The sequence below is a fragment of the Pseudopipra pipra genome, chromosome 1 (genome assembly GCF_036250125.1).
Source record: "Pseudopipra pipra isolate bDixPip1 chromosome 1, bDixPip1.hap1, whole genome shotgun sequence".
NCBI classification, from domain to species: domain Eukaryota; kingdom Metazoa; phylum Chordata; class Aves; order Passeriformes; family Pipridae; genus Pseudopipra; species Pseudopipra pipra.
The window spans coordinates 100,419,267-100,446,245 of NC_087549.1; the positions used below are offsets into that span (position 1 = coordinate 100,419,267).

Genomic DNA, 26,979 nt, shown 5'->3' on the forward strand with positions numbered 1-26,979 from the left:
AGTGAAGGAACAGCAGATGAGTCTTTCTTAAAGGCTTTAGAGACCTGTTAAAAGTAAGATTAAAAGTTAGCCTGAAGAGATGGCTACTGTGCATTTGTTTTCTGCAATAGAAAGTTTTTAAAATTTATGCATGAAATTGATTTTTCAAAGCAATGTGTACAATCTTTGACAGATCTGTGACAGAGAATGAAGATTTCAGTGGAGACTATAATCTCCTTTGGACAAAAACTAGGTTGAACACTTCTAAGGATGAGACTGTGAAAGAATGTAACCTGGAAAACAACAAAGGAGCAGTTGCTTCATGAGTTTGGGTAGTTATGTAGGTTTTTTTAAACTTATATTTTTTACACAATATACTCTGCACATATTACAGAGCACCGTTCTATTGTGTAGCTGAGTGATGGAGGACAAAAACCCTCTCTTTTTCTTATTTTAAATTAAATAACAGGTAATTTAATGAGGTGTCTGCCAGTTTTAGTCTTAAGGGAAACTGAATAGTTATTCTCTCTTCACCTTCTCTATATCACTTATATCTGTCTTCATGTCTTTTCCAATGTCAAGAAACTTAATATATGTGGTTTTCCCTAATTCAGTATAATTTTCTCCTTTGTCTATCTTGTTGCTTTTTTCTGTATTATTCATCATTCAAATTAGGCCTTTTAAAAATAACTTTAGGAGTTAATAAACTTTCACAGGGTTTTTAATTAGCAGGATACAAGAGATTTCTTTTACAGAAGTCTGGATGAATGCAGATGAGATTCAAGACAACACATAGGGAAAATGGGAGGGGTCAAAAGGAAAGGTCACCCTCTATTCCAAACAAGCACTAGATTTCAAATTAGGAGCTTCAGCTTCCAAAGAAGATTTCATTCCTACTCCTGTTGGAGCTTTGCCATTTTTGGCAAAATAATCCTGAAAATAAATGAAGCAACTCCCAAAATGAAGAAATTATCTCTCATATACTTCCAAAGCTCACTACAAAAAGATACAGGTTTCTGCTGTGACAAAGTGCTCAAAAGGCTCTGCAAACAAAGCTTAGGTGCTCACAGAACTGTGCCCAGAAACAGCTCCTCAGGAGGCACTTCTTTGCAGAAAGGTGACCTGATGGATTAGTAACTTCAGAGAGACTTTTCCTTCTTGACGATTTACCTTCTTGACATACATGTATAAGGTCACCTCCCAGGTGGTATAAAAATATTTGTCCAAAATGTATTCAGTAGTTCCTGAGGTTAATCTTAGGAACTAGGTAATTACTGGAAAGTGTGTTCTTGTTTACCTTATCAGGAGACTGGTAATACAATGAAGTAAATGGTGAAACTGTATTTAATGATCATTTGGACTAATTAGATAAAACTTGTTAATTATTATTTGATCTATTTTCCTGTAACTATCTATAGGTGCAGAGGAACAATTACTCAAACTGTTCCTCTGAGATTTTTTATTTTGTCATCACTTTCTAAGATCTATGTTGGTACTCTAACTGTTTCAAAATCTCAAACTGAATAGTCTACTATTTGAATTTCTCTTAAAATTTGTTAGTGTTAGTACCTACTATCAATATAAGTTAGTGGTTGCCAGATTATGATCATCCTTATGCATATCTTTCTCATTTACAACTACATGTGAGAGGAATCCAATGGAAGGTTTCCATATCACCTTTGTAGGTTGTTTTGATAGATTTTGATATTCTCAAACATGTGTAAGTAGTTGTATAGGACACAAAATTTTTCTAGTAAGATAGAGAATATGTTGCAAATCTCTTTATGTGAGAAAAATTTCTCCCTTGAATTTAGAAAGACTGCAAAAACTATGAAACAAAAAGAAAAAATTTATTCAGCGCACTGGATCTAGTCTCACACCAAGGTTTTGGGGAGAAAAGACCCCTTGGGCGTACAACTTATACATTTTATATTTTTACAAAAATCCCACCCTTTTTCAGATAAGTTTAATATATACATTTTTGCCTAAAAAGGTCTCTTCTCTCTGAAAAGGGGCTTTCCCTTTATCCCAGTTGTCTGCAAGCCATACCCCATCAAAGATGATGGATCTTCCTTTGTTCTTAGCTCAAAGAGAAAAGGAACCTCGTGCACAACATGGCCCCAAAAGATTTTAATTTTTAAGAACTTTCACATTTCCCTTATCTGGTCGAAAAAAGACCCTGATACCCAAGTTCAGTCTGTGGAATTTGGATATCTTACAACTTCATGACACACCTATATATATAAAAACTGTATTTTTATTTCTCATACTTTACACAACAACTCATTTGTGCTAATTACTTCTTTGTACTTTCATGGCAAAAGTTGATCCTGTTCTGTCTTCTTTTCATTAGAAGCACCACATTGCCTGTAACCATTTTTGTAGTATGTACATTAATTCTGCAACTCTGTAGCAGTAGAGCAGATGTAGTAGTGCTCATACTTGTAGAAGCTTCAAATCACTGAAAATCAGTTGTAGTAAGATTTATATTTGAGAAGACATGTCTTTCAATTTGAAAGTCCCAACAACAGAAGTTTACACTTAATAGAAAACATCTACCTCTGTTTTGCAGTCATGATAAGTAAGACTGAAAGTCCTGCAGACACCCCATAGCACCCGTGTTATTGTGGTATGAATAGTCCCTGTGTATCACAAGCATGCAGTTAGACCAACATGTGTAGCAAACAGTGAGTTTCACAGTGATATTTACACATAACTTAGGCATTTGTGGTTTTTGTAACTTTTTATTTGCACTGGAAGGAAATGGTTTAGAAGCATACTGTGGTAGAAGGCAGGACGGCTGTGGTCTAACTGTCCTCAGCGAATCACCCATTCTCATCGCAGCCCACCTCCTCAGAGCCAGTTGTGACTGGTTCAGTTTATGGGGTTTTTCCACTAAATAACCAAACCTTCCTGCAAACAAATGCCCCAGCACCCAGAAGCCTTCAAAATCTACTTGTCCTCTTATTTGGGCTAAATAAATGAGAATTAAAAACTTAGTATGAACAGTGTACATTTCTATAAATAATGTGAGCTGTTGCAAGATGTAAAACCTTGCAGCCAAGCATTTAGAAAAAAACAGAAACTGTGAGGTGATAGCTATGCTCAACATGGTTTAGGGTTGCGTGTAGGCAAGGGTTTTATATGTGAAAAAAGCTAAACCAGTTTTCTCTCTGTTTTCCTATACGGCATGGATGACATCTTTCAGTTTTGTTTACGAGACACAAAAAGTGGATTTGGGGGTCATTTCAGTGAGAGAGATCTTGGTCCATTTATTCAATCAAGCATTTCTCTAGCAGGGATAAAGGTAGGGGAGATCCATGTAATATCCAGGTAGTATCCATGGTGCTACTGAAATCTGTAGTAACCACATCCCAAAAATGCCTTTGTAGCTGTTCTGTTTTGCTCTGACCAGAACCAAACCTTAATAAAGAATAGCATGGAATCCCAGCCATTTCTCAAACAGAGTTTGACTGAAGATTAGAAATCATGTCTTTCTTTGCACTGAAGAGTAACATGACATTTAAGGCAGTAATTCGGTGTTTTGGCTTCAATATACAGATTGTAAAATAACTTGTAAGATATGCCATTAACAAAATAGCTGTGGTTGTTAGAACTGAGCCCTTGTGATGGAGATGGCATGAGCCCTAGGAGGCAGGCAGTCCTTTTGTGTGTAACATTTCCCCCCTGGCTTGGCTTAGCTCCGTTTTACAAAGCCTAGCCTTCTGTTTTGCAACAGAAAAAATGTAACAGATTAGCTTTTATTGTTCTCTGTAAAAGTGTTCCTGTTTAACTGAAAAGCAGAAAACTAATGTTTTAAGGATCTTTGATTTCCTGAGAAATTTATATGAACAGAGAAATGAATCAGGTTTTCTAGGCATCTTTATACAGGCTGTGGAAATTCTGGAGAACAAACAGAGACCTCACAACTGCAGCTGGAGGAAAGCTTTTATTGCTCTCATCATTAAAGATGCAGTGAGTGTAAATGCTGCAAGCACTTATCAACAAACGTATGACAAAAACTGAGCAAGTGCTTTATCCCAGTATGTCTAATTCCTATTTTTCTGCATAAACTTGAAAGGAACTGATTTGTGGAACTTGGAGATTAAGAGTTCAAAGTCCAACATCTGAGAATTTCTCTTCTTTGGGAAAATACTTTCTCTATCAAAGCTTCAGATTTGAGGTTTTGCTCAGTTTAAAAAGGTGTCTTTAAACAAGGTGATGTATATGATAATTACGATTGGTTTCTCTCTTTAAAAACACAATGTGCAGATTTTCACTGTGCTGGTGGATTTCTTCATTTTCTGTATGCACGCACCTTATAATTGCTTTTATTCTCATCTGACTTCTTCATTCAAAACTCCTATGTTCACTTTTAAAAATTGTGTTTAATTGTCTCTTAAAGCACTCATCACTTCAGAATAATTAAGTCCTTATTTGTTGGATAAATAAGAGTGGCAACAAATCATTGAAAATAAAAATGAAAAATATCTGTGAATTTACTGCACGGGAATGCTCCTAATTAAACCTTAAGTGCAATGACAAAACTCATCTGTGCTTTATATATCAAAAGTACCATTGCATCCCTACTCTTCTGCATGCACAACTACTTCCAATCTGAGTACCTTCTTCATTTTGCAATATGGACTTTGGATTAAAATCCATTACTGCTATTGCCTATCCTTGTTTGATATTCAAAAAAATTAGGAAAACCAGACTGATATAAAAACACTAGCAATAAAGTGAAATGAGCCCTATGCAGTAATGCCAGAAAATTATTTTGGGATTTTTTTTTTGCTGTTACATCTAATACAGAGCAGGGGAGTCTATATAGGTAAGCAAAGTAAATCCACGATCAATTGTAATCTTTTCTTAAACAAGCATTTACACCTTCTTTCCTTGGTGCTTGGTTGGAGTTCGCATTCTGTAGATGAAGAAGAGTATGATAAGATAGTATATGTTGCTCTTCAGAAGAAGGATGATGTACACTAAATATGCTGTCCTGTGCATTAAGTGATCTGGAAGCGTAACATCTGGAAACGTAACATCTGTAATCATAACATAAGACAGAAAAGTATTGTTTAATGTCAATATTGTACAGCCTCCTAAAAGATGGGTAGAACTGGGACTATGTAGTCAGTTTACTGCTGCAATTACGTTGACACCAGTGGCAAGTACAATATCTGACTGTCCTTCGAGTGGGTTTTCACTGCTAACAAGTTCAAGCCCAACTGAGCTTCTTAGCCCATGCCACTGGGTTATTATTCCTTGCAAAGGCAAGAACATAATTGTAGTGCTTCCAGCACTTATTACCAGTAGCACCACATTTGTTTGAATCCTTTTGTGTTGGATTTTTTGAACATAGGTGCTCATAATTCTTCCTAAAACCCCATTCGAGCTAAAAAAACAATTCATTTGTCCGAAGTGCTGGGCAATTGCTAGGCTGATGAAGCATCAGCTGAAGTGTTTAACATTTCACTACTCCAGGTGTTTAATAAAGTGGCAATTAATGCGGGCTAATAGCCCAAACAGCATCTGTAGCATCCTAATAAAACTCCTAATAAAGCTACCTAATAAAGATAGGAGGTCCCCTTATAACCCAAAACAAAAGTTAGTTCAGAGTAGCAGTGAAGTGTTTTTAAGTGGCAGACTCCAGACTTAAAAGCACTATTTACACTATTTTGAAAGATAATTTTTGTGATGTTCTGAGCGTATTTAGCAATAGCTATCTCTTGCACGACATGCACCACTTTCCCACATTTTAATACATTAAATTACCTCTATTAAAAATTGCGCTGCAGTCCCCTTCCTGAGGAGCATTCTTCGTAGAATTTACTGGAAAGAGAGTTTAAATGCCCTAGTTAGGCTTTTCTTTAGTTGAGAAATAGGGGGGCAGTAGAGCAACAGGGAGATGGGAAGTTAGTGCTACATAACAAAAAAGGATGCTTAAGATCAGTTTGCAGAGCAGATATTCACAAGTAGGATTCATTTGCAGAGAGAATTTGAAGAGGAGAAATGCTGGAAGAGAAGTGACTGGGTATTTTTTGCCATAACTGGGAGATGTGTCTCTGCCCTTTCAGGAATGTGTCCATCAGGCTGTTCCTTAGCAGTCTCTTTTACTTGAAACTGGAGTCAGTTTGACCAGCTGATCTTGTTATTGAAGAAGCTGGAGTCTGATTGCCTTCACAATTTACTGTTATTAGAAATGCAGAATAATTTACTTTGGAAGGGACTTCAATTAGTATGTTAATGGTTGTTCATCACTAAAGAATAATATTGAGGAGTGTATGATCTAAGGTTTCCCTATTGGGAATTTGCTATTTTGGTGATGATTTATCTCTAAAATACACCCTTTTAGTTCTTGAAGTAGCAAATTTGTGTTTATTCTTTTTTATGTTGTTTTTATGCATAGATATATGGGCTTAAAGACATCCATATTGCATCTCTAAGTACATCTTCCATCAAAATAAGCTTAAAGCATATTTTTGTCAGAATATATTTTGAAGGTTGAAATGTAATGTTTATTTATGGCTATGCTCTCACTCATTGGAGTTACATGAATTTATAGTAAGTTAAGCAGAGGTAGGTATGGAGAAAATATTTACTTAAACCAATTTAGATCACTTTTTTAATAATTATTACCATGATTTAAACAATTTGCATTGAATATAAGTTACTTTTTCTTTAAAGTTGCATTGTCTTTCAGATTTTGCTTTACATTAACAATCTTTCCACAATTAAACACAAAATCTTATTCTTATACATGGTTATTATCTCACTATTTCTGGACTATGAGTAAGTAATATATTTAAATTTTGTTCTACATCCTCAGCAACCTCATTTTTAACTCGTTAGTTTTTTATAGCTATGACTAATGTCAGGGGGTGTCAGAGGGATTTAAACCTGTAAGCCATGAGAGATGTTACTATTTTCACAGTAACTTCTGTAAACTGGAAAGTAACTGATGTGCTTCAGTGCAGACCTTTTGTAGCTATGCTTATTTACACCTGATGAGGTTCAATAACTGTTATTTTTCTGTTACAAAGGCATGCTCACTTGGGGAGCATAGCACAGGCTGAGTTGCTTTTCCTGGGAAAATTTTGGTAGTTTTTCCAGTTGCGTATTTTAGCTATTGCTGTGCCAAGGAGCACAGATGTCTTCTGAAGCAGTAGTGGAAAGCCCCATTTCTCTAATTTTATTGCAAAGAAAAAGGATGTCTCTAATGATTCGTAGAACTAAATTTTTAACATGTTGCATATACCTTGTGATGGCAGTGAATTCTTTTGGCTTTCATGCTCATATTTGCAGTAATATTTCTTGTCTTTGTTGTCTGCTGGTACAGTTAACCAGGTGGCAATTGAGTATTCATCCTCTTCTGTGGGTTGCCAAGCATCACCTTTTACTACATTTTCTGTTATCTCCTTTTCTTCATCAGTCCATGTCACTCGAATAACTTCTGGGTAGAATTTCTCAATAAGACAAACATACATTATCTGATTTTCATGTTTTTTCTGCAGGATTTCCGAGTTTGCTGGTGGAGAGCTTCCTTTGTCTGGATTGGTTATGGAGGGAAGAAAATTAAAAAAACAGAGATTTGAAAGATCAATAGTGTACAGCAAATAAATACACAGCCACAAAATACAAATTCTGAAGAACGGCAAAATAAATGCCTTATTAACAAGTGTTAAAATGCCCATAACAAATGTGAATGTTCTTTTGAGAAACGTTGAAAAACTGAAATACTGTTGAAGATATTAATAGCTATTAATCTCTTGAAACTGAATTAGAAAATTCCAGGCAGCTACCTGACAGCCTGTATACCCACAACCTTCCCAGCAGTACTGCCATCAGTGCATTATCTGCTCCACTCTTGACAATTATTAAGTAACAGTTATATTTCCTGAAAGATATTTGTTCATTTATTCAGTAAAAGTAATTTAATATTGCTTTATAATATTTGTGCAAAAACAAGTACATGAAAATGTTGTCTACAGAATATTAAAGGTAGATAACTTGCCTTTCAAATCTTTGCAGTTTTATGTCCCCATTATAAGTCCCCACTGCTAATTAATAAACATCTGCTATATCTAATTAAATTTTAGAAGCCAGTATTACTTTTGTGATTTTTTTCTGGGGGGGGGGGGGGGGGGGGGGATTTATTATTGCCTTTCTATTTTAAGGCATTCCATGTATTTGCCAGGTGAAAAACTTTATCAAGACAGGAAAAAGGAATCGCAAAATCCCCTGAACACCAAAGTTTTGCAATGCCGTTCCTTTAATACTAGATCAGTTTAAATTATTTAATTAACACATCTGAAACAGAAAAACCAAAACTAAACTAAAGCAGTAGAATATGCTATATCTAGATAACATTTCTACATCTAAACAGCATATCTAAGCCATCCCAGGGTTGTTGTAGGTGATGTGCTTTGTATGCTCAGTATGAAGATACATGAATGTATTTTAAATTAAAAATGAGCTGTTTCTACAATTTAACTGTAGGTAATCTCTGTTTTGTTTGCCTCTCTGGATTAAGCTGTATGTTATTAGGAAGAGTCAAAATCATCCAGATTTTGTCCACACAGAGATGACATTTTGATATTATTTAAGTGGATAGTAAATTTTAGAATCTGCTTTAGTTCAACATGAGCTTCTGCAGTGACTGCATAGGCAGTGCTCACAGGCAATCATTTTTTTCTATGCTTAACTGCAAGTGAAGATTGGATACAGTTTTCAAAATTGACTTTCATTGTATAGAAAGAATTGGTTAAGACTTTTTTTAAGGCAGCAGAGGCATTTTAGGTGTTCCTCTCCCTACACCGGTTTTTGTCTTTAGATTCCTATGTAAATCTCTGCTACTGAATTTGAGCAAGTGGATGCACAGGGTTTACATTGTGGTCTGACTGAGTGGTGCAGTGGTGCACTGGGAGAAAGCATATTAATATAAAAATGTATTTTTGTCAAAAAGCTTCTACCTTTCTTTAAATGATCTGGCTATTCTAGAGCAATCTTCTACATTGTATCTCCCCTAAAACAATTCAGTGATTTTTTTGAAGTATTTCAGACTTGGTGTTTAAAAACAAAGATGACATTTCTACCTTCAAAAGGATAACCCTTTTATTAAGAATTTCCTTAGTTTCAGAGATTTGTCAGTGAAATGACGATGTGGACAGAGTTCTGTTGTACCAGAAGTAAAATTGTGAACAATATTATGGTTCTCTAATATTAACTTAGGAATTAATTTCATATTCTTTATGCATCAGTCCTCCCACGGATGGAAATTAAAGTAATTTCTAAAATTATTATTTGTTCCAGATTTATATATGTTCAGAAGACAATGAAGTAGCTCTTGTCCTAATGACATTGCACTCCGCAAAGCCTCGAAGCTTAGTAAGTTGTCCTGATTAATTCCATCAGGCTAAAATATAATTGGCTAGTTTGACATTATTCTCCTGGATTGTCAAGTCTAAATAGAGAAGTGAGAGAGATGCTTCCAGCTGCTTAGAGACTTCTGTTAAGATAGAATAATTTCCTCCTCTGGAATTGCCAGTATCTTTCCATTTGCCATAAAAAGACCCTAGATGCTTAGCTTAAATAAAACACATAAATCATACCACTGTACTGAGGAAATGTGCTGAGTACATTGCTTGAATAACTCCAGCTGTGTATGTGCATGTACATACACGGGTAAATGGATGACAGTGGAGAACTGAACGAATTAAGTTTTGCATATATACACATTTACATGTGAGAAAAATATCTTTGTAGGTACATTTCTGGGAAAAAAAAGGATGAAAACTTGTAGAATTGGCTGTAGGCTTTGATGTAATTTCAGGCTGATCTGTAAAGTCATTGAAGTCAATAAGACAGTTTACACTGGCTTTTCTGGGCAAATTATCTGATTCTTTCTGAAGAATTTTACAGTAATGAACTTTAAACTTCACTGTCATTTTTGGTTTAGTTAAACATTCAAAAATGTTGCTGTTTACCTTGTTAAACAATTTTCGGAGGCAGGTTTTAAGAGGTATATAGGTTTTACTTTTTCAAATAGTATATAAGCATGAACATATATTTCTTAAGCTAAAATCTGTCTTTTCTCTCTTGTAACAATGCAATGGGACTGCAAAACATTGTACAAATAAAATTCTGGTGTTAGGTTTGTAATCAATGAGTTATTAAATATTTAAGTTCAAAATAGATGTTTTTTAGATTAGCTGTCAAAAGTTTTCTTAATGAAACTCCTCTATGGTTTCCTTAAAAGTATCTAGAAATATGATTTATAAATAAAGTCACTGTGTTCTTAAGCTGAAATTTTAATTCTTATTACTTGGATGATCCCACAAAATGGAGTAATTTTGTCCAACGCTCAAAGCTCCTCTATTCCCCTTCAAGCCAGGGGCAGCTGAGGGCATTCAGCACACTCAGCTCATAAACAGCATTCTTGTCCTGCTTGACAGAGATTTCAGGTATTTTAATTGGTAGTAATGTAGTGTAGTCCCTATGGTGAGCCTCCCCAGATACCTTAAAAATCCATCTGACTTCCTTCCAAAGCTTTCCCGTTACAGAACTTTTAAAAATATAAGATTTTGAAAACACTTACTGGAGACGATAAGTTTTGTGCCAGAACCAAATAGCAAATACCATTCCACAATGGTACATTCCATTACAGAAACTGCTGTCTGAAGGACAGAATGCCATCCAGAGAGACCTGGACAAGTTCAAGAAGTGGGCCCATGGGAATCTCATGAAGTTTAATAAGACCAAGTGCAAGATGCTGGACTTGGTTTAGGGTAACCCCCAGTATCAACACAGGCTGGGAGATGAACAGAACAAGAGCAGATCTGCTGAGAAAGACCTTGGGGTGCTGGTGGATGAGGGGCTGGACATGAGCCAGCAATGTGCACTTGCAGCCCAGAAAGTGAATTGTGTCCTGGGCTGCATTAAAAGCAGCATGCCCAGCAGGTTGAGGGAGGTGATTCTGTCCTTCTAACCCACTCTGGTGAGACTCCACCTGTAGAGCTGTGTCCAGCTCTGGGGTCCTCAGCACTGGAAAGACATGGACCAGTAGGAGCGAGTCCAAAGGAGGGCCACTAAGACAATTACAGGGATGGAGCACCTCTCCTATGAGGAAAGGCTGAGAGAACTTAGATTGTTCAGGCTGGAGAAGAGAAGGCTTCAGGGTGACCTAGTTGCAGCCTTCCAGTGCCTGAAGGGATTCCACAAGAAAGATGGAGAGGGACTTTTACTACAGCATGTAGTGACAGGACAAGAGGGAATGGATCCAAACTAAAAGAGAGTAGGTATAGATTAGATAGTAGAAAAAAATTCTTTACTGTGAGAATAGTGAGACACTGGAACAGGTTGCCCAGAGAAGCTGTAGATGCCCCATCTCTGGAAGTGTTTAAGGCCAGGTTGGACAGAGCTCTGAGCAACCTGGTCTAGTGAAAGGTTTTCCTGCCCATGGCTCAGGGTTTGAACTAGATGATCTTTAAGGTCCCTTCCCTCCCAGGTCATTCTATGATTCTGTGATTTTGGCTGGAAAAGTACCATGTTTAAGAACCATCATACAAACAGTAGGAGTCTATTTGGCTACATGAATGCAGAATATTTGGATTCAGTCTCAGCTAATGATGCTATTCCCAAAGAGCCTTATTCTAAGTCCTAGTTTTCTCAATTCCTTAACGATCTTAAGTGTGAAGTAACTACAACCCTCTTACTCTATTAATGATTCAGAATCGTTGTCCGCATAGAGACAAAATCCTACAGAATTAGAGTGATGCTTGAAAATATATTAAACTGTAGATACAAAAAGCATGGCTATTACTTGATTAATAAGGCAAGGATTTTCACTAAAACCAACATGCCACAGATATGATTTAGTTAGTCTTTCTGGTATAAATCATTAGAACCAATCTTTGCTTCATATATTAACATATGTTTATGTATTTAGCCAGGTTTAAAACATTTGGTAGTAGTAGTTCCTCTGCTGTTTCTGTGTTGTTGTTTACTTCAGGATTATGGCATTTAAAGCAAATCTAGTGTGAAAAATATTTTTGTCTTCCACCTTCCATTAAAATAAATGCCTCTGCAGGAAAGGTAAAAAAAGATCATTTCTTCATTAAGCAATTATTAAGCAGTAATTCAGCATAATTAATGCTGAATAATTAATTAATTTATTATTAACTTAATAACTTTGCTATCAAGTAGTTATTAAGCAATGAGAAGAGCATTTGGGGCACTAATTTATTTCTATTGCCAAAGTGCAGCATATGTGAAAAATAATTACGGACAAGTTATTTCACTTTTGCTAGCCTAACTAAAAAAAAAATTTTTGCAATGACTGTTGCATACTGCTCTTTGTATCTGTATTAAGAAGAGGTTTTCTTTTTTAATGCTTAATTCACAGCTGCTTGATTCCCTGCTAATTCCTTCAGCACAGCTGGAGGAAAGAACAAGGGCTCTGGAAACTATTACAAGCCTTTTTCCACCAGATTCTAGGAGAACTATGATCAAAACTGGCTCAAAATAGCTCTTTTTCAGATATGTTTGTGATCCTAAATGACTGCGTTGCAAATACCACAAGGCTCAAAGTAGGAATGGCGAGTTGGGGAGGAGAATCCTGTGCAAGGATGGTGCCAACTCTGAGACAGTACAATACATCTATATGACCACTCCAGGTTCCTATAGCTTATTGTATGAATTGTATGAATATAACATGCAACTTACCTGACACAACAAGTTTTGTACCTGAGCCAAACACCTTGTTGTAATAACCAATCACAGTGAATAAAGTCTTTACAATATCTGTTGTGTTTACATGGGTAAATAGTATTCTTTAAAGAAAATCAGATTTGCTATGTAATCAATTTTTAGACTCTGGTGAAGTAAAAAAAAGAGCATTCACCAAAAGTAAAGTAAAAAAAAAAAAGGTGTGTAGTTTTTTGAGGGCAGGTATGTTGTTAAATGGACAGGATTCATCTCAACTAATTTGAGTTTTCCCAAAGTATAGGTGGATGATGCAGACTGAGCGCCTTGGCTCCATCTCTGCTTTCTGAAAAGGGGTATCATCATCAGAAGATCTATTTGATCAGATATTGGCGAAGTAATTTGCTCCTTATACACCCCCATAAAATCAGACCTAGAAATGGTGAACATTATGCAGAGATCTGCGTAGCGTGAGACCACCAGCCAATATTTTTGTTGTCCATAACATGAAGCAAGACCCTGCATTGATTGGAATCAAAACTCCCACTAACCAGATATACCAGTGGGTCAAAATTAGGCAAACTCTTTTCATCTCAGATGCTTAGCTGAGCAAAATCCCAGGCAAGTATCAGAGCACTTGAAGTTTACTTGAAGCAGAACAGTTCTGATAATTATGCCAGAATATTTTGAATTTGGTATTCTTCTTTAATAGCAGTAATAACTACTAGTTTCTGCAAAAGCTAGGAAGAGAGAGCAGCCTGTCAACTATGCCTACTTTAAAACCGTTTTGGACATGCCTCAGATAACCCTTTCATTTGGTATAGTCAGATACAGTCCTAAAGGAAAACGTTTTGCTTTTCAAAGAATATGAGTAGCACAAAGGTTGGATACATTTCTTTCAGAATGAATTAGGAATATCACAAAGGTTGAATGTGCATACTTAGAGACAAAAACATCTTTCTGTTCTCCAAATGCTTTCTTTGCTATATTAAAATTCATCTTTGCAAAGAAAATAATACTGGGGTTAGTATACATCTATGCTGCAATAGCCGTTGTACTTCCACCATTTCAATACAGAAATACAAAACAATTACATTGTGTTCTGCAAATGGAATGCTATTTAAGGGGGAAATCCTGCAAAGAATTCAGAAGGATTAAAACTAGAGGGAATTAAAATAGCAGAGCACTTCATGCCAGCCAATATCTAATTGTATTGAAAAGCATTTCAGAAGTAGTTAAGTTTTATATTTTGTACTTACTTGAAACAGTAAGCTCAGTTCCACTTCCAAATATTTTGACATCAGGATCCCCCACTCTGATAATGCTTAGCAATATCTCCTGCACTGCACTTTTCTTGCATAGGCTACAGAAAAATTCTCTCCGACCCAGTGCAATAGCTGAATTTTCAACATTTACTAGAGTACCATTTTTAGAAATACTTCAAGTTTTGTAATGAGTAAGAAGTTCAGAAAAATTTTGCTCAAAGTCATGGATAGATAACATTTTAAATTTCCCTGTAACTCTCCTCAGCTGTTTGCAATTTGACTTAATTATAGTCACCTTGATAACACCATGTATTTTCTGAGCAACATACTGTAGGCATTGTTATATACTTTATGCTGAAACCAGCGTTCATCCTATTGATTGCATACCTTCACAACAATTAAGAATAATACAAATGCACAAGTAACAAAGTTACTTTCAGTAGGGCCAGGAACTAGTAATTTATTGCGTTCAGGGAATTTTTCTTCCCAATCGGTTTAGACTGGATGACTTCTATCAATTAAAAACTCTTTGCATTTCTCACTTGCTGTTCTGAGAGTAAACTGTCAAGAAGATTCCCAAAACAGAAATTAATCCATTGAAATATTTAAATTTTTACCCCTCCTCATTTTTCCATTCCCCCATCCTTTATAAATATTCAGTACTTGTTCTAGAGGTAATCTATATTAATGAGGTTGATATATTTATTTATCATCAACCCACCCAAATGGGGCACAATGGACAGTTAACAAAACCCCACAATTTATCAGGGAGAAATTAATTTTCCTACAGTCTTTCATTCTTAGTTATCTGAGAATCTGAATGATTCTGCAAAAATCAGTTCAATGATAATGGTACTTACTAGAGACAATGAGCTTTGTTCCCATGCCAAAGTATTTGATCCAGGTGCTCCACACCATGTTTTGACTTTGCAATAAGCTAGCATGCTCTCTTGATATACCATTGATGAAGAAAATCCCAGTTTTTCCCCATCATCCCTGGGAATCTGCACGAAGGCCCGGCCCTCAGCTGCTGTCAGGAATTTCAGACTTGTATCTGGATGTTCAGCTGATACCTAATGCCCTTCAGAGCAAATCTCTTCCCTGAAGTGTTGCAAATTTGTAAGATAACCCCTCCTCTTAATGCCTTAGAATTAGATGAAGGTTCTTCTTCGATTTTAGACACACAAATAGGTACACAGAGTTCTGCATGTAAAAAGTACTACTAGCATGGAGTTCATTTTTCATTGTCTGAATACAGTTCAGCAGAGGGAAAGGAGGGAGAGAGAGCATCAAAAGCATTGTGAAGGTGTCTGTATGCTGCAGGTTGTGTTTTCTGCCCTCAGGACGTGGTTATTGCCTGCCCATCTCTTGGAATCAGTCCAGGCTCTGCTACAGAAACTCACTGGCAGCTTTTCGTATACTAGCTGGTGGGAGAAGGACACTTTTGTGCAGAGGTTTCTTATACAACAGTCCAAGATAACATCAGAGGAGTTACCACTTCTGCCAATCAAACAGCCTGCATGCTTAGTTTGGCATTTAAAATAAACTGAGTTAGAGTATTTCTGAGATCTCTTGTGGCATACTGACCGCAAAGCTATGTTGAGAAATTACTATTTCAGGTTAGAGGGAGGAACTAGAGGGTGAAGGTCTTTCAGCTGAAGTAGGTGTAAAAAAAAGCTGTGGTCTACACTGAAGTCTTCTGGACAGTAACATCCAGATCACAATACAAAACAAGGGCAGGAATGACAGAGAGAGAGAGTAGTGCCAACCGGTGCTTTTCCTGCCACATCCTTAGACACACAGTGAAGGAGACCACCATCATATCACCTGCAGTTGCAGGTGCTATTGGATTTATGTTGATGACAGTGAGTAGCTGGAAGGTCTCATTTGAAGTGAAACACTTCATACTGAAGATAGCTTGTCAACTCCCCTGTATGATCTGGGCTTGCAATTATGAGCAGGATAAAACTGACTTACAGTCATTTGGAGACCTAATACACATTTGAAATTATGTCACTTTTTCATCCCATCAGACTAATATTCTTTAAAGAGTTACACTTTAATGAACCACTAGAGGAGACTTTCAGGGTCTCACAGCAAAAGGAGAATATTAGGGAGAGGCTTAATGGTAGAGAAAAAGCTCTATGGATTAATTTCTCAGGCATTAGGGTCAGCATGCACCTTGAGGCAGTAACTAGGATGGATGCATTGCATATGAAACACAAGTAGGAAAAGTTGGCTTTAACTATGGAAAGCCTTGTTTGGCTTTTTTTTTCTCCTAACTTTGCTAACTCTATCTCCAATCTTTTGGATGATTCAGATCCAACACCAGTGAAACACATATAGTGATAAGCAAGAACATGGGGAAAGGGAATGATACAACTCCCAAAAAAGAGAACAAAAATGCCCACCTCCAGATCTCAGTCAATAAATAGAAAATCTTCCTCCTCTGACAGCTGCTGACTCGCAAATTAAAAGAACTCTCCTTTTCCTTTGCTTAAAATTTTTAAGAACCTTCAGGCTAAAGCTCTCTATTTCAATTTTCTTTGTCAGGTCAAATTCTTTGAAGAGCCACAGTACATGCTAGCCTATTTTCAGGAACAACAATATGGAAAAATGCCCTTTTCCATTAAATAAACCCTTTTAACCAGATCACTGATATGACTGAGTGATAAGGAGAAGAATCTGGAATGGAGAGGATGGATTAGGTGTTGAACCTTTACTGTTCCATTTGCCCTTGCTAAGTCAAAATCTTGAGCTTTCGACAGCTGATGCTTCCAAGGGATCAGTCAGCACTGACTATATCCTGTTATTCCACAGCCTGCATCTGCACCAGATGGCTCATCCACACCAAAGGAAGCACACCGGGATCTTTCAAGTTATTTGTTGTTGAGACGCTGAGGGAGCCTCTGATGTCTGAATTTCTACTACAGTGACTGTAACAGTGGGGGAATAGTCAGTAGCAATGTCATCTGGAACGACATTGTCTATTGTTAGAATACAGTTTCTGGCTAGAATTGTTTTCAGTCATGTACCTGTATGCTTGGAAGCCATCATTTACTACTTTTATACCTGAGAAGCAGAAAATCCTATCTGAAGCTTTTTTTGCTTTCTTTTGATACAAACATTGTAATGGTGGTGTGACCAAAATCTTCAGAGTCACCTTTAAAAGGACAATTCCAGGCGTACGCTTCGTTTAGACTTGGTGACAGACAGAGAGCTCTCCATGGGAATTTCTTGCACAAAGCCACCTAGGAAAAAAGAGGAAAAGTTCGTTCATTAACCAGAATTCAGGGATTTGGGAAGATGCCTGTTAGCACAGTCATGGGTGCTGTCAGAGACTGTAATAGTTAATGACTTACACATTCTAAGATCACCAAAAGAATTTCACAAACTGACAAGAAGCAACAAAGCCCACCCCTCCCTGAATACTGCCAAAGGACCTTCAGATCAGACAAATGAGTGCCACTGTCCAACTCTCCTGGGTGCAGATGCACATCTGACACTGCAAAGTGGATTTCCAGGTAAGGAAAGAGGCTAAGAGGCAAATCCTGCAAGATGTGAGAAATCCCTCTTATCATGCCAATGTCCTCCCTTTACATAACTGCCACGGTCCGAGGGGGGATGGGGCCGTGACACAGCACGGATGGGTCCGGAGACAAGGTAGAGGTGCAAATGGAATACTTTATTGAGGGGTGTAGGGGTTTTATGAGTTTCAGGTGGGGAAAGGGCTAGAATATGGAGTGGAGCATGAGACAGACAAACAGGGGAACAAATCGGGGTAGGGACACAGGCAAAGGGGGAAGAACGTGGGAGGAATCGGGGAAGGAAAGGGCAAATGGTAACTGTCTCCTCTCTGCAGCTTCTTCAGCCTGTCAGAGAGGGGAGCGGGGAAGCAGGGAAGCAGGCATGCCTGGACATGTCCGGGAGATACAAATCTTGGGGAAACATATAATGTGTATATTTATAAACACATAAGAACTATAAAGTCTGTGTCATAAAGTCCTGTCAATTGCTGTATGTTTTTCTCCATGCCTGGAACCTCTCCCATCCTGAATCTTGTTCCTTCACAGATAACTCTGCGCATCTAGCCTGGGCTATGCATCTCAAATGTCAGACCATGATGGACCATGATTGATGCTGTAGCTGCAGCTATCTTAGGAGATGTTGAAGACTCAGAGACATGTCCCATGACACTATCCACTGAAAAACTTCCCACCTCGGGGACGCCACAAGACGTTCCCACCTGAGCTAGAAGTGTGTAATAACTCATAACATCTTTGAGTTTTGCTGGGGGTTTCCCCCAGCCCCAACAGAGCAAGATCATCACTTCAATCAACAGACATCGAAGGTGCAACTACCAGCTTTCATCGCTGGATCCAGTGGACAGTGACTATACATATCTTTCCACCCTTATCCTTTCTTTCCCTTTCTCTCCCTTATGCATTTCCTTAAGTGTTATCTTTATGTTTTAATAATGCCATATTGCTATGTTTTAATACTGTTATGATACTATAGATGCTTTAATATTGCTATGCTTTAATAGTGCTATATTGCTATGCTCTAATGTTGCTATATTGCTATAGATGATAATACCCAGAACAGCAACATACTTGTTTACCTATGCAACAAAATTTTTCCAAAATAAACCCTACAAACACTGATTATTCAATGCTATTTCACTCAAATCCACCCCAAGAGATTTATTAATAAGAACCTGGGTTGTCCTTCCCTTTCTGGGGCGGGTTGCAAGAGGTGCCTTTGAGGAAAGGAAGGAAAATAAGGAATGACTTCCAAGACCAAGCAGCTATGGCTACAAGCATGCCATGCTTTGCTGTTGTTGAGAAAGAGAAGGAAGCCAGCCCTGGAGCAGAGTGAGCAATGCCACATGGGAGGAAGAGTGGACTCGGTTGTCAGCTAGTGACCCTGGGCATCAAGCCAGAGGGAAGGGAAGGGAAGGGCAAGGCAAGGCAAGGCAAGGCAAGGCAAGGCAAGGCAAGGCAAAGGCAAAGGCAAAGGCAAAGGCAAAGGCAAAGGCAAGGCAAGGCAAGGCAAAGGCAAGGTAAAAGCAAAGGCAAAGGCAAAGGCAAGGCAAGGCAAGGCAAGGCAAAGGCAAGGCAAAGGCAAAGGCAAAGGCAAGGCAAGGCAAGGCAAGGCAAGGCAAAGGCAAGGCAAAGGCAAAGGCAAGGCAAGGCAAGGCAAGGCAAGGCAAAGGCAAGGCAAAGGCAAGGCAAAGGCAAAGGCAAAGGCAAGGCAAGGCAAGGCAAGGCAAGGGAAACCGCTGGAAATGGGACTCTTAATGGTCCACATCACTTTCACTATCATATAATGAGTATAGTGATGACACATGTTCTGATGAGGATGAGATCTGGTTCAGAAAGCTTTCTGAGACCATGACAGAACCACAAGGGAAGGTTTCTTGAAAAAAATGGCAATGTGGCCCGCACCACTGCAAGTGCAGTAGTGCTGGATGCTGCAAGCCACTGCATACAGAAGGCAGAAAACAACAACAAAAAAGTATTCACTGAACTAAGAGAAAACTTTGGAAAGTTGCCATGAGATTCTATGAACAGAGACAGGATGTGGCATTACCAATTCCTGGCTGAGAGTTGTGCATCACACCACTGACTAGCCCTAATGATAATAACAACAGGATACAGTGAAATATGCCATCCATAGGGATGTGGACAGACTTGAGAAATGAGCCCAGGAGAACAGTATGAGGTTTAACAACTCCAAGTGCAAGGTGCTTATCTGGGTCAGGGCAATACCAGACATGAATCCAGACTGAGAGAAAAATGCTTTGAGAGCAGACCTGCAGAGAAAGACCTGAGGTTTCTGATGGACCAATGGCTGGATATAACCCAACAATGTGCACTTGCAGCCCAGAAGGCCAACCATATCCTGTGCTATGAAAACTGCATCCTGTGCTGTATCTAAAGAGGGGTGGCCAGCAAGTCAAAGGAGGTGATTCTCCCCCTCTACTCAGCCCTTGTGAGACCTCAACTGCAATGCTGTGACCAGGTCTAGAGTCCTCAGCACAAGAAAGACGTGGACCTGCTGCAGTAGGTCCAGAGGCTGCAAACATGCTCAGAAGGCTGGAACATCTCTTCTATGAAAACAGGCTGAGGGAGCTGGCGTTGTTCAGCCCGGAGAAGGCTCAGGGGAGACCTCATTGCAGCCTTCCAGTACTTGAAGGGGGGGTTACAAAAAAGAGGAAGAGTGGCTTTTTGCACAGGCAGATAGTGATAGGACAAGGGGGAACTGTTTTGAACTTGAGAGGAGTTTTAGATTAGATGTTAGGAAGAAATTCATTACTGTGCAAGATATGAGGCACTGGAATAGACAGACAAGAGAAGCTGTGGATATCTCTTCCCTGGAAGTGTTTAAGTCCAGACTGGATATCTGTAGAAAAAAAGGTCCCTCACTCTGCACTGTTTGCGGCAAATGAATCCATGGGAGACAGACTTTGTCCAGGAAGAACTCTCTTGTAACTTTATTCATCATCATCATCATCATGGCTAGGCTTCGCAAACGAAAATTTGGGAAGGCTCTATCCACATTTGATACAGGCACGCTGGTGGCTTATGAGGCCAATACGTGACAGACATATCCGATTGCAAAAGGCACAGGAGAAAGACTCCTTAGATGGTGTATTCTGCAGGACATGGTTCTTTCTGCATTGCCTTTTCTCCTCGAGAGTGATCCTGCGTGTGTTCTCAAAGGAGACAGCTGCGTTATAGATGGTGTGTCTCCAGGCCTCCCGATTGGAGGCCAGAGTAGACCAGTTATGGTGATCAATATGGCCAAGGCTGAGATGTTGTTTCAGGGAGTCCTTGTATCTTTTCTTCGGGGCTCCTCTCATGCGGCAGCCAGTGGCAAGTTCACCGTGAAGCAAGATCTTAGGGAGGCGGTGGTCCTTCATCCTTGAGATGTGCCCTGCCCAACACAGCTGTGTTCTCAGTAACATGGCCTCAATACTTGTGACTGCTGCTTGCTCTAGAACAGACTCTCTATACAGACCCTCTACCAAGCCCCGGTCCGAGCTCTCCAGCCAGCAAGATGTTTCCTTATCTCCCCACATACCACACACCCCCATGTGAATGCTTCCAGCCACAGAGAACAATCATGCTTCAAGTGGCTTTCCAGCTTGACCTTGTGATTCTTTTCACATACACACTAATCTTAGCTCTGGCTCACTCAGGACCACAATATTTTTGCTTTAGTATTTCCTTCTTCTTTTATCATCCAGGTGACTGGTGTTGTCCATCCAGCTGCTCCTACAGATATCATCCTGAGCAACCTGATCAAATGGAAGATGCCCTATCTATGGTGTGGGGGGTGGAAACTGGACAACCTTTAAGTTCCCTTTCTACCCAAGCCATTTTATTAGTATATGATTATGTGATTATATGAAATCACTGAGCACTTGTCTGCTTAAACTTTGCATTTAAGGCATTCAAGACATGAGGATACTGGTGTGTAGTGTTTATTCACACCTTGCTTGATACTTCTGAAGTCCCACTGCTCATACTGTGTGATGCCCCAGCATTTCAAGTATCCAATTACACCCCTCATCAGGAAAAGAAAAGCTGAAGAGTAGGCACACACTTGGCTATAGTCACAAGCAAAAACTATTCCTCTTATGCTTTTCTGTGAAATGCTTGCTGTGCTCAGGGCCATATACTAACTTCATGCAAATTTGAAGTGAGTCCATCATACTTGACAGTTTCAGCAAATATCCTTCTTCAAATAAAATGATGTTTATTCTATTTGTCTTAACACGAAATGAAAGAAGGCAATGGTTATACGTAGCACATCATTAGCTGTGGCGGATAAGAGACTGTAAATCTCTAATTTAAATTGGTCTGTGTGGGATTTTGTGGTATCTGAATTAGGTAAACAGGGCTTACAGTTTTTCCAGGGGCTAACAGTTGCTTACATGTACAACAGGGAAGAACATAAGGGGGAACTTTTTACTCAGATGTGATAGGCAGTGCCAAGTATACAATTTCCATCCGCCAAGGTAGTACTTCCTTCAGTATGTTGTCTTGCTTTTGCTGCCTTCTCTTTCCTAGGGGAGAACAGTGGCTGGACTAGAAAATCAACGTTTCTCTGTTTGCTCCCCTAAAGGCCACCAGACTTCTGCCATGGCGTGCAAACAGCACCAAAGGAGCACGGGAGTGTCCAGCATTTACGTGCTAAGTCCTAAGGCAGTGATGATTTCCTTTGTCCTTAAAATCGTGGATGTGTGTTGAAGACAGGAGTCCTAATGATGACCCAGACTTTGAAAAGAACAGTTGTGCAGGGTTAGCTGCTCTCTTTGGGAAGCAGGAAAGGGTTTGGCCTTTCAGCAGCTCACATCAGATGTAGTGAGAAGACTGGTGGAATGGCACAGTTACAACCTTGTGGTTCAGACGTTGCAGGTGTTTTTTTGCCTTGATGATCTTTGAGTTTCTATCACAGTGAGGATCCCAGTAGGCACAGTAGTAAGTAGCAGCATCAGTTGGAATTACATCTTTTATTGTAAGAACACACCGTCGCTGACCAGAAATTCTTTCAACCATGTATCTGCTTGCTTGAAAGCCAGTTTCAACGGTAGCTTTTCCTCCTGAAAGGAACAAGAGCCTCTTTGGAGCTTCACCCTCCTTCTGCAGATACCAGTGTATGATGGCACCATCAAAATTTGCCCCTAATGTTTGAATTTCACATGTCATTCGTGCACTTTTTTGGAACTTGGTGATGGATATAGGACTCTGCATGGGAATTTCCTGTGCAAATCCATCTAGGAAAAAGGAGAAATAATGTAATTAGCTGGAATTCAGTGAAAGATGCCTGTTTGCATAGCCATGAGTGCCTGTGAGGAAAGGTAGAATAAGAAGGAAGTACTTACAAGACCAAGTGGCTGTGGCAACAAGCACTGCCAGCAGCAGCATGTTTGCTTGCCGCACTCTGCTCTTGTTGAGACTCAGAAGAGAGTGAAAGGGATGCCAGCTGGGGAGGGACTGTGTTGTGTGGAAGGAGGAGGTGACTCTTTTTAACGATCTTCAGCAATGGGTTTTCTGTGTGCAAGAGGATGGGGTGCCTTCTCAGAAAACCTTCTCCAGGCTGCCACATGCTAAAATTGGTTAAAAGCCTGTAGTCCTGTCTGCTTTCCAAGTAAATATGAAAAACATTGGTAAATCCAAGGATGGTGGCCCTATAAAACTCGAGTCAGAGCAACCGAGAAAAGGTTGCAAGTGAGAGCAGCTATGTATTGTGGAGTGAAGGTATCAGCCTGGAGGTGACTCTGGTGGGCAGTGTGTGCGTACCATCACCTGAGGGGTGCAGAGAGGTGCACAGTGTCTGAGTGGGTGGGAGGCATTCCCCTATCCTGTTAGGAACCACCCTTTGCTGCTTCACCTTAGTCACGTAGCTGCAGAGTACAGAAGTGCCTGGAGTGCCCCTGTGCAGCTGGTGCCCTCCACCAAGGCAGCTGAGGCCATCAGCCTGCAGTAACCAGGGCAGCTGCATGGCAGGGACTTGCCTCCACTTTGGCTTAGGTTGTGGGAGGAAATGCACAGCTGCAGGATTTCAGTTTCTAAGCTCAGCTGAGATGCAAACACTCACTGGAGAAAAGACTGGAAAGCAAAAGAGAGAAGCTGCTGTCAACAGCCGTGGCAGAGAGACTTCTTAATGAGACGGTCTGGTGCTGTGAGGGACTCCCCTGTGATTGGTGGGCCCGGGCTGCAACTCGCCAGGCACGAAGGAAATGAATTTGTTCAGCCTCCCTTCTGCTGGCAGCTGGCTACATGCAGTGAGCTGGTGGTAAGCACACATTGCTAAGTGCTTTGGAAAGGTGCCTGTGAATGCAGGGTTCCAGGAAGAGTCAGTCTAGGAGAGACACCTGTCTCTGTGTGGAGGCAATGGAAAGGGTCCCCTTATTCCCAATAGGAAAGCCTGTTTAATTTTGTGTCTGGCCACCCTGAGGTAGGTGAGAAGGAGAAATTACTTAAAGACTGGCAGAACACAACAGTGACAAGGAAGAGAGAACTGATAAACAGATTTTAAGGTGAAGTGGGGAGGAGGGTCAAGGAAAAGATCGTTCATCTCAGCAGCAGTCTCCTGCGTGGGCAACTGCAGTTAATCAGAGAGAAAACTGCACTGTCAATTGTATGTTGAGGACCTGAAATCAAGCCCATGTTGCAAAAAACTGCCATGCATGAAACAGTAGCAGTACATTGATATTCTTCTGATCACACAGCAGAATTATCCCAGGCACCTGATCCCAGATGAAGAGTAAAGAAATATGGCAGGGATTGCGTCAGTGATTAAATGCCCAATTTACAGACTATCTAGGTTCTGTACTGTAGCTTTCTAACACAGTAAGTCTCCCAGTAGGAGTAATTACAGACCAAACATAATGGTGTCTATGCCAAGAGGACACATGCAGTGGCTAGAACAGTGTTCTACAAAATAACTTTCCAGGTTCAAATTATCACTAAATAGACTTGTCAGAGATGAAATGGCCAAAATCCAAGCCTTTGTAGAGTGCTTCAGGATCTAAAGCTATCTAAATAGCTTCTCCTTTGTAAATCAATGCTACTAATCCTGATCAATGCTACTAATCCTGTCTGTCTTTATCTTCCTCTGTTTGTAAATGGTTTCCAGAATTAGTTGTTCCATCATCTTCCCAGGGATTGAGATAGTGCCTGCCTGTAGTTACCCAGGTCTTCCTTTTTATCTTTCTTGAAAATAGGAGTGACATTTGCTTTCTTCTGGTCTTCAAGAACCTGTATTGGTTGTTGTGAGCTTTCAAAGACAAGTGAGAGTCTTTGCAGAGGCATTGGCCAGCTTGCTCGGCACTTGTGGGTGCATCCCACCAGGCGCCAAAAACTTATGTGTATTCAGTTTAAGTGCTCAGTAACCTCATCCTCCTCCACCAAAGGGTATGTCTTTCTTGCTCCAGACTTTACGTCTGATCTCAGGGGCCTGGGATTCCTGGAGGCCATTCTTAAGTGTGAATACTGAGGCAAACTAAATACTGAGTACCCCAGGCTTTCCCATGTCATTTCTCACCAGTTTCCCTGCCCTGCTTAGCAGCTTTCCCTCATCCTTCTTTTGCTGCTGTTGTATTTGTATAATCCTTTCTTGTTCCCCTTTACATCATTTGCCAAATTCAATTCAAGCTGGGCTATTTCTTTCCTGAAATCCCTGCATAGTTGAACAGCAGGCCCTGGATCACCAGCCTATGCTTCTGCCTCTTGCACACTTCATTTTTATGCCTAAATTCAGTCAGTAGTTTTTTGCTCATCCATGAGGGAGTCCTACTGCCTCTACTTGATTTTCTGGTTCTCAGGATGGACCCTTCTTGAGCTTGGAGGAGACTCTTGAATACCAACCAGCTCTCTTGGACACCTCTTCTCTCCAGGGTTGTGTCCAAAAGGACTCTTCCAAGCAGATCTCTGAAGAACTTTAAAGTCTGCTCCCCTGAAGTCCAGGGTTGAGGTCCTGCCTTTTGCTCTGCTGTCTTCTCTCAGGAGTCTGAGCTCCAGTGGCTCATGGTCACTGCAGCCAAGGCTGGCCCTGACCTTTCCATCCTCAACAAGTTCTCCACTGTCTGTGAGTTGGAGGTCCAGCAGAGCACTTTTCCTTGTTGGCTGCTCAATCACCTGTGTCAGGAAGTTGCTCTCAACTCCGTCCAGAAACCTCTTTGGTTGTGAGAAATCCTCAGATCCAAAGGATACAAAGACAAAAGTTAATATCTGAGTTAATATCTGAGTTAATATCTGAGGTCACATGCAGTCCAACCTGTGTTTCAAATAGTTGAGGAGGACAGAAACATCTATAGCAAGACATTATAGACTCAAATCACACAGAAAGTTGAGCAAAAACAGTGTTCAGCTGAGCCTGTGGAGCTGTAAACCCACCACCATGGAGATATTTGGGCTCCATTTTTAAGGTCCAGATGCATTAGAGGAATATCTCAAAGGATATTGAACATGTGCACTCTAACCTAGTTCAGAAACTTGAAGACATAAAAGTATATCAGTGTTCTGACCAGCTGTCAGGAAAATGTCATCTTTCCTAGAACCAATGTGTGATTATAGAATTTGATTTGTAAAACTCAGTACACTTAACCCAAAGGCTCTGAGAGGCTCTGCTTGCCTGGGGCATAGCTCATGGCTGAGGATTTCAGTTATATCTTGGACACACCAGGTGAGGAATTGTGACAATAAAAATAGGTCTTCTGGGCTGTTGTAGGAATTTGTAGTGACTGAAATGCAAAGGAAGACAAAAGAAAAATATGAAGAAGGATGTGCAAGATCATCTGGTCTTCTCTCCCTCTTTCATATTCCTGTCTTTTTTTTCAAAAGAAAGCACTGAGGGGATGGAGACATTGCTCTGCTTGCTAGCATTTTAAGAGAGAAGAGATTTATAGCTCCCACACAGAGACTGGCTGTGTTCACTGTCAGGTGAGTGCTTTCAGTAAAATTAAGCCTTCATTTTAAGAGCAGTGTTTCATATATCTACCTTTAAGAGACGGGAAGACTCCAGTTTCTGGATGTTGCAGATACATGTGAGTACTGAAGTGATATAGTGATTGTTAACATTACATATTTAATAGTTTTCATAAGATGCTGTTTTTCCTCTCCTGCTGCAGAGTTCAGAGCTTGTGGTTCAAAGCACAAAGTATCTTTTTGTATGGCTTATCTTTGATCAACTAATGCTGTGGTGTAGTGCCAATATGCACAGTAGTAAGTGCCAGAATCCCTTGGGGTTAAAGATTTTATTGTGAGACCATATAAAGGCTGAGTAGCATCCTTTTGAACTTCAAATCTATTTCTATCATTGCCGTCATCAAAAACAGATGTATGTCCTGACAGGTACAGTATCCTCTTCGGTGGCTCTCCAGGAAGCTGCTTGTACCAGTGCACAATGTCTTCATTCATCAGTTGGCATGACATGCTGGCAGATCTGCCCTTCATCTGATGGTGCATCTCTGGGGTTTGCACTGGCGCTGACTGCATGTCTCCACCTGGAAGTGGAA

At 39.8% G+C, this 26,979-nt stretch overlaps 1 protein-coding gene across 1 annotated transcript; it reads right to left on the reverse strand.

Annotated features, from left to right (window-relative positions):
* Nucleotides 1-3,600: 3,600 nt before the first annotated feature.
* Nucleotides 3,601-26,625, reverse strand: LOC135420445 (T cell receptor gamma constant 1). Its single transcript, XM_064667941.1, has 6 exons — nucleotides 22,843-26,625; nucleotides 22,420-22,734; nucleotides 12,706-12,750; nucleotides 7,241-7,531; nucleotides 5,758-5,814; nucleotides 3,601-5,027 (listed from the first exon to the last, which is right to left on the reverse strand). The coding sequence occupies exons 1-6, from the start codon at nucleotides 22,883-22,885 to the stop codon at nucleotides 4,864-4,866; spliced, it is 915 nt and encodes a 304-aa protein (XP_064524011.1). The 5' UTR covers nucleotides 22,886-26,625; the 3' UTR covers nucleotides 3,601-4,863.
* Nucleotides 26,626-26,979: the final 354 nt, after the last annotated feature.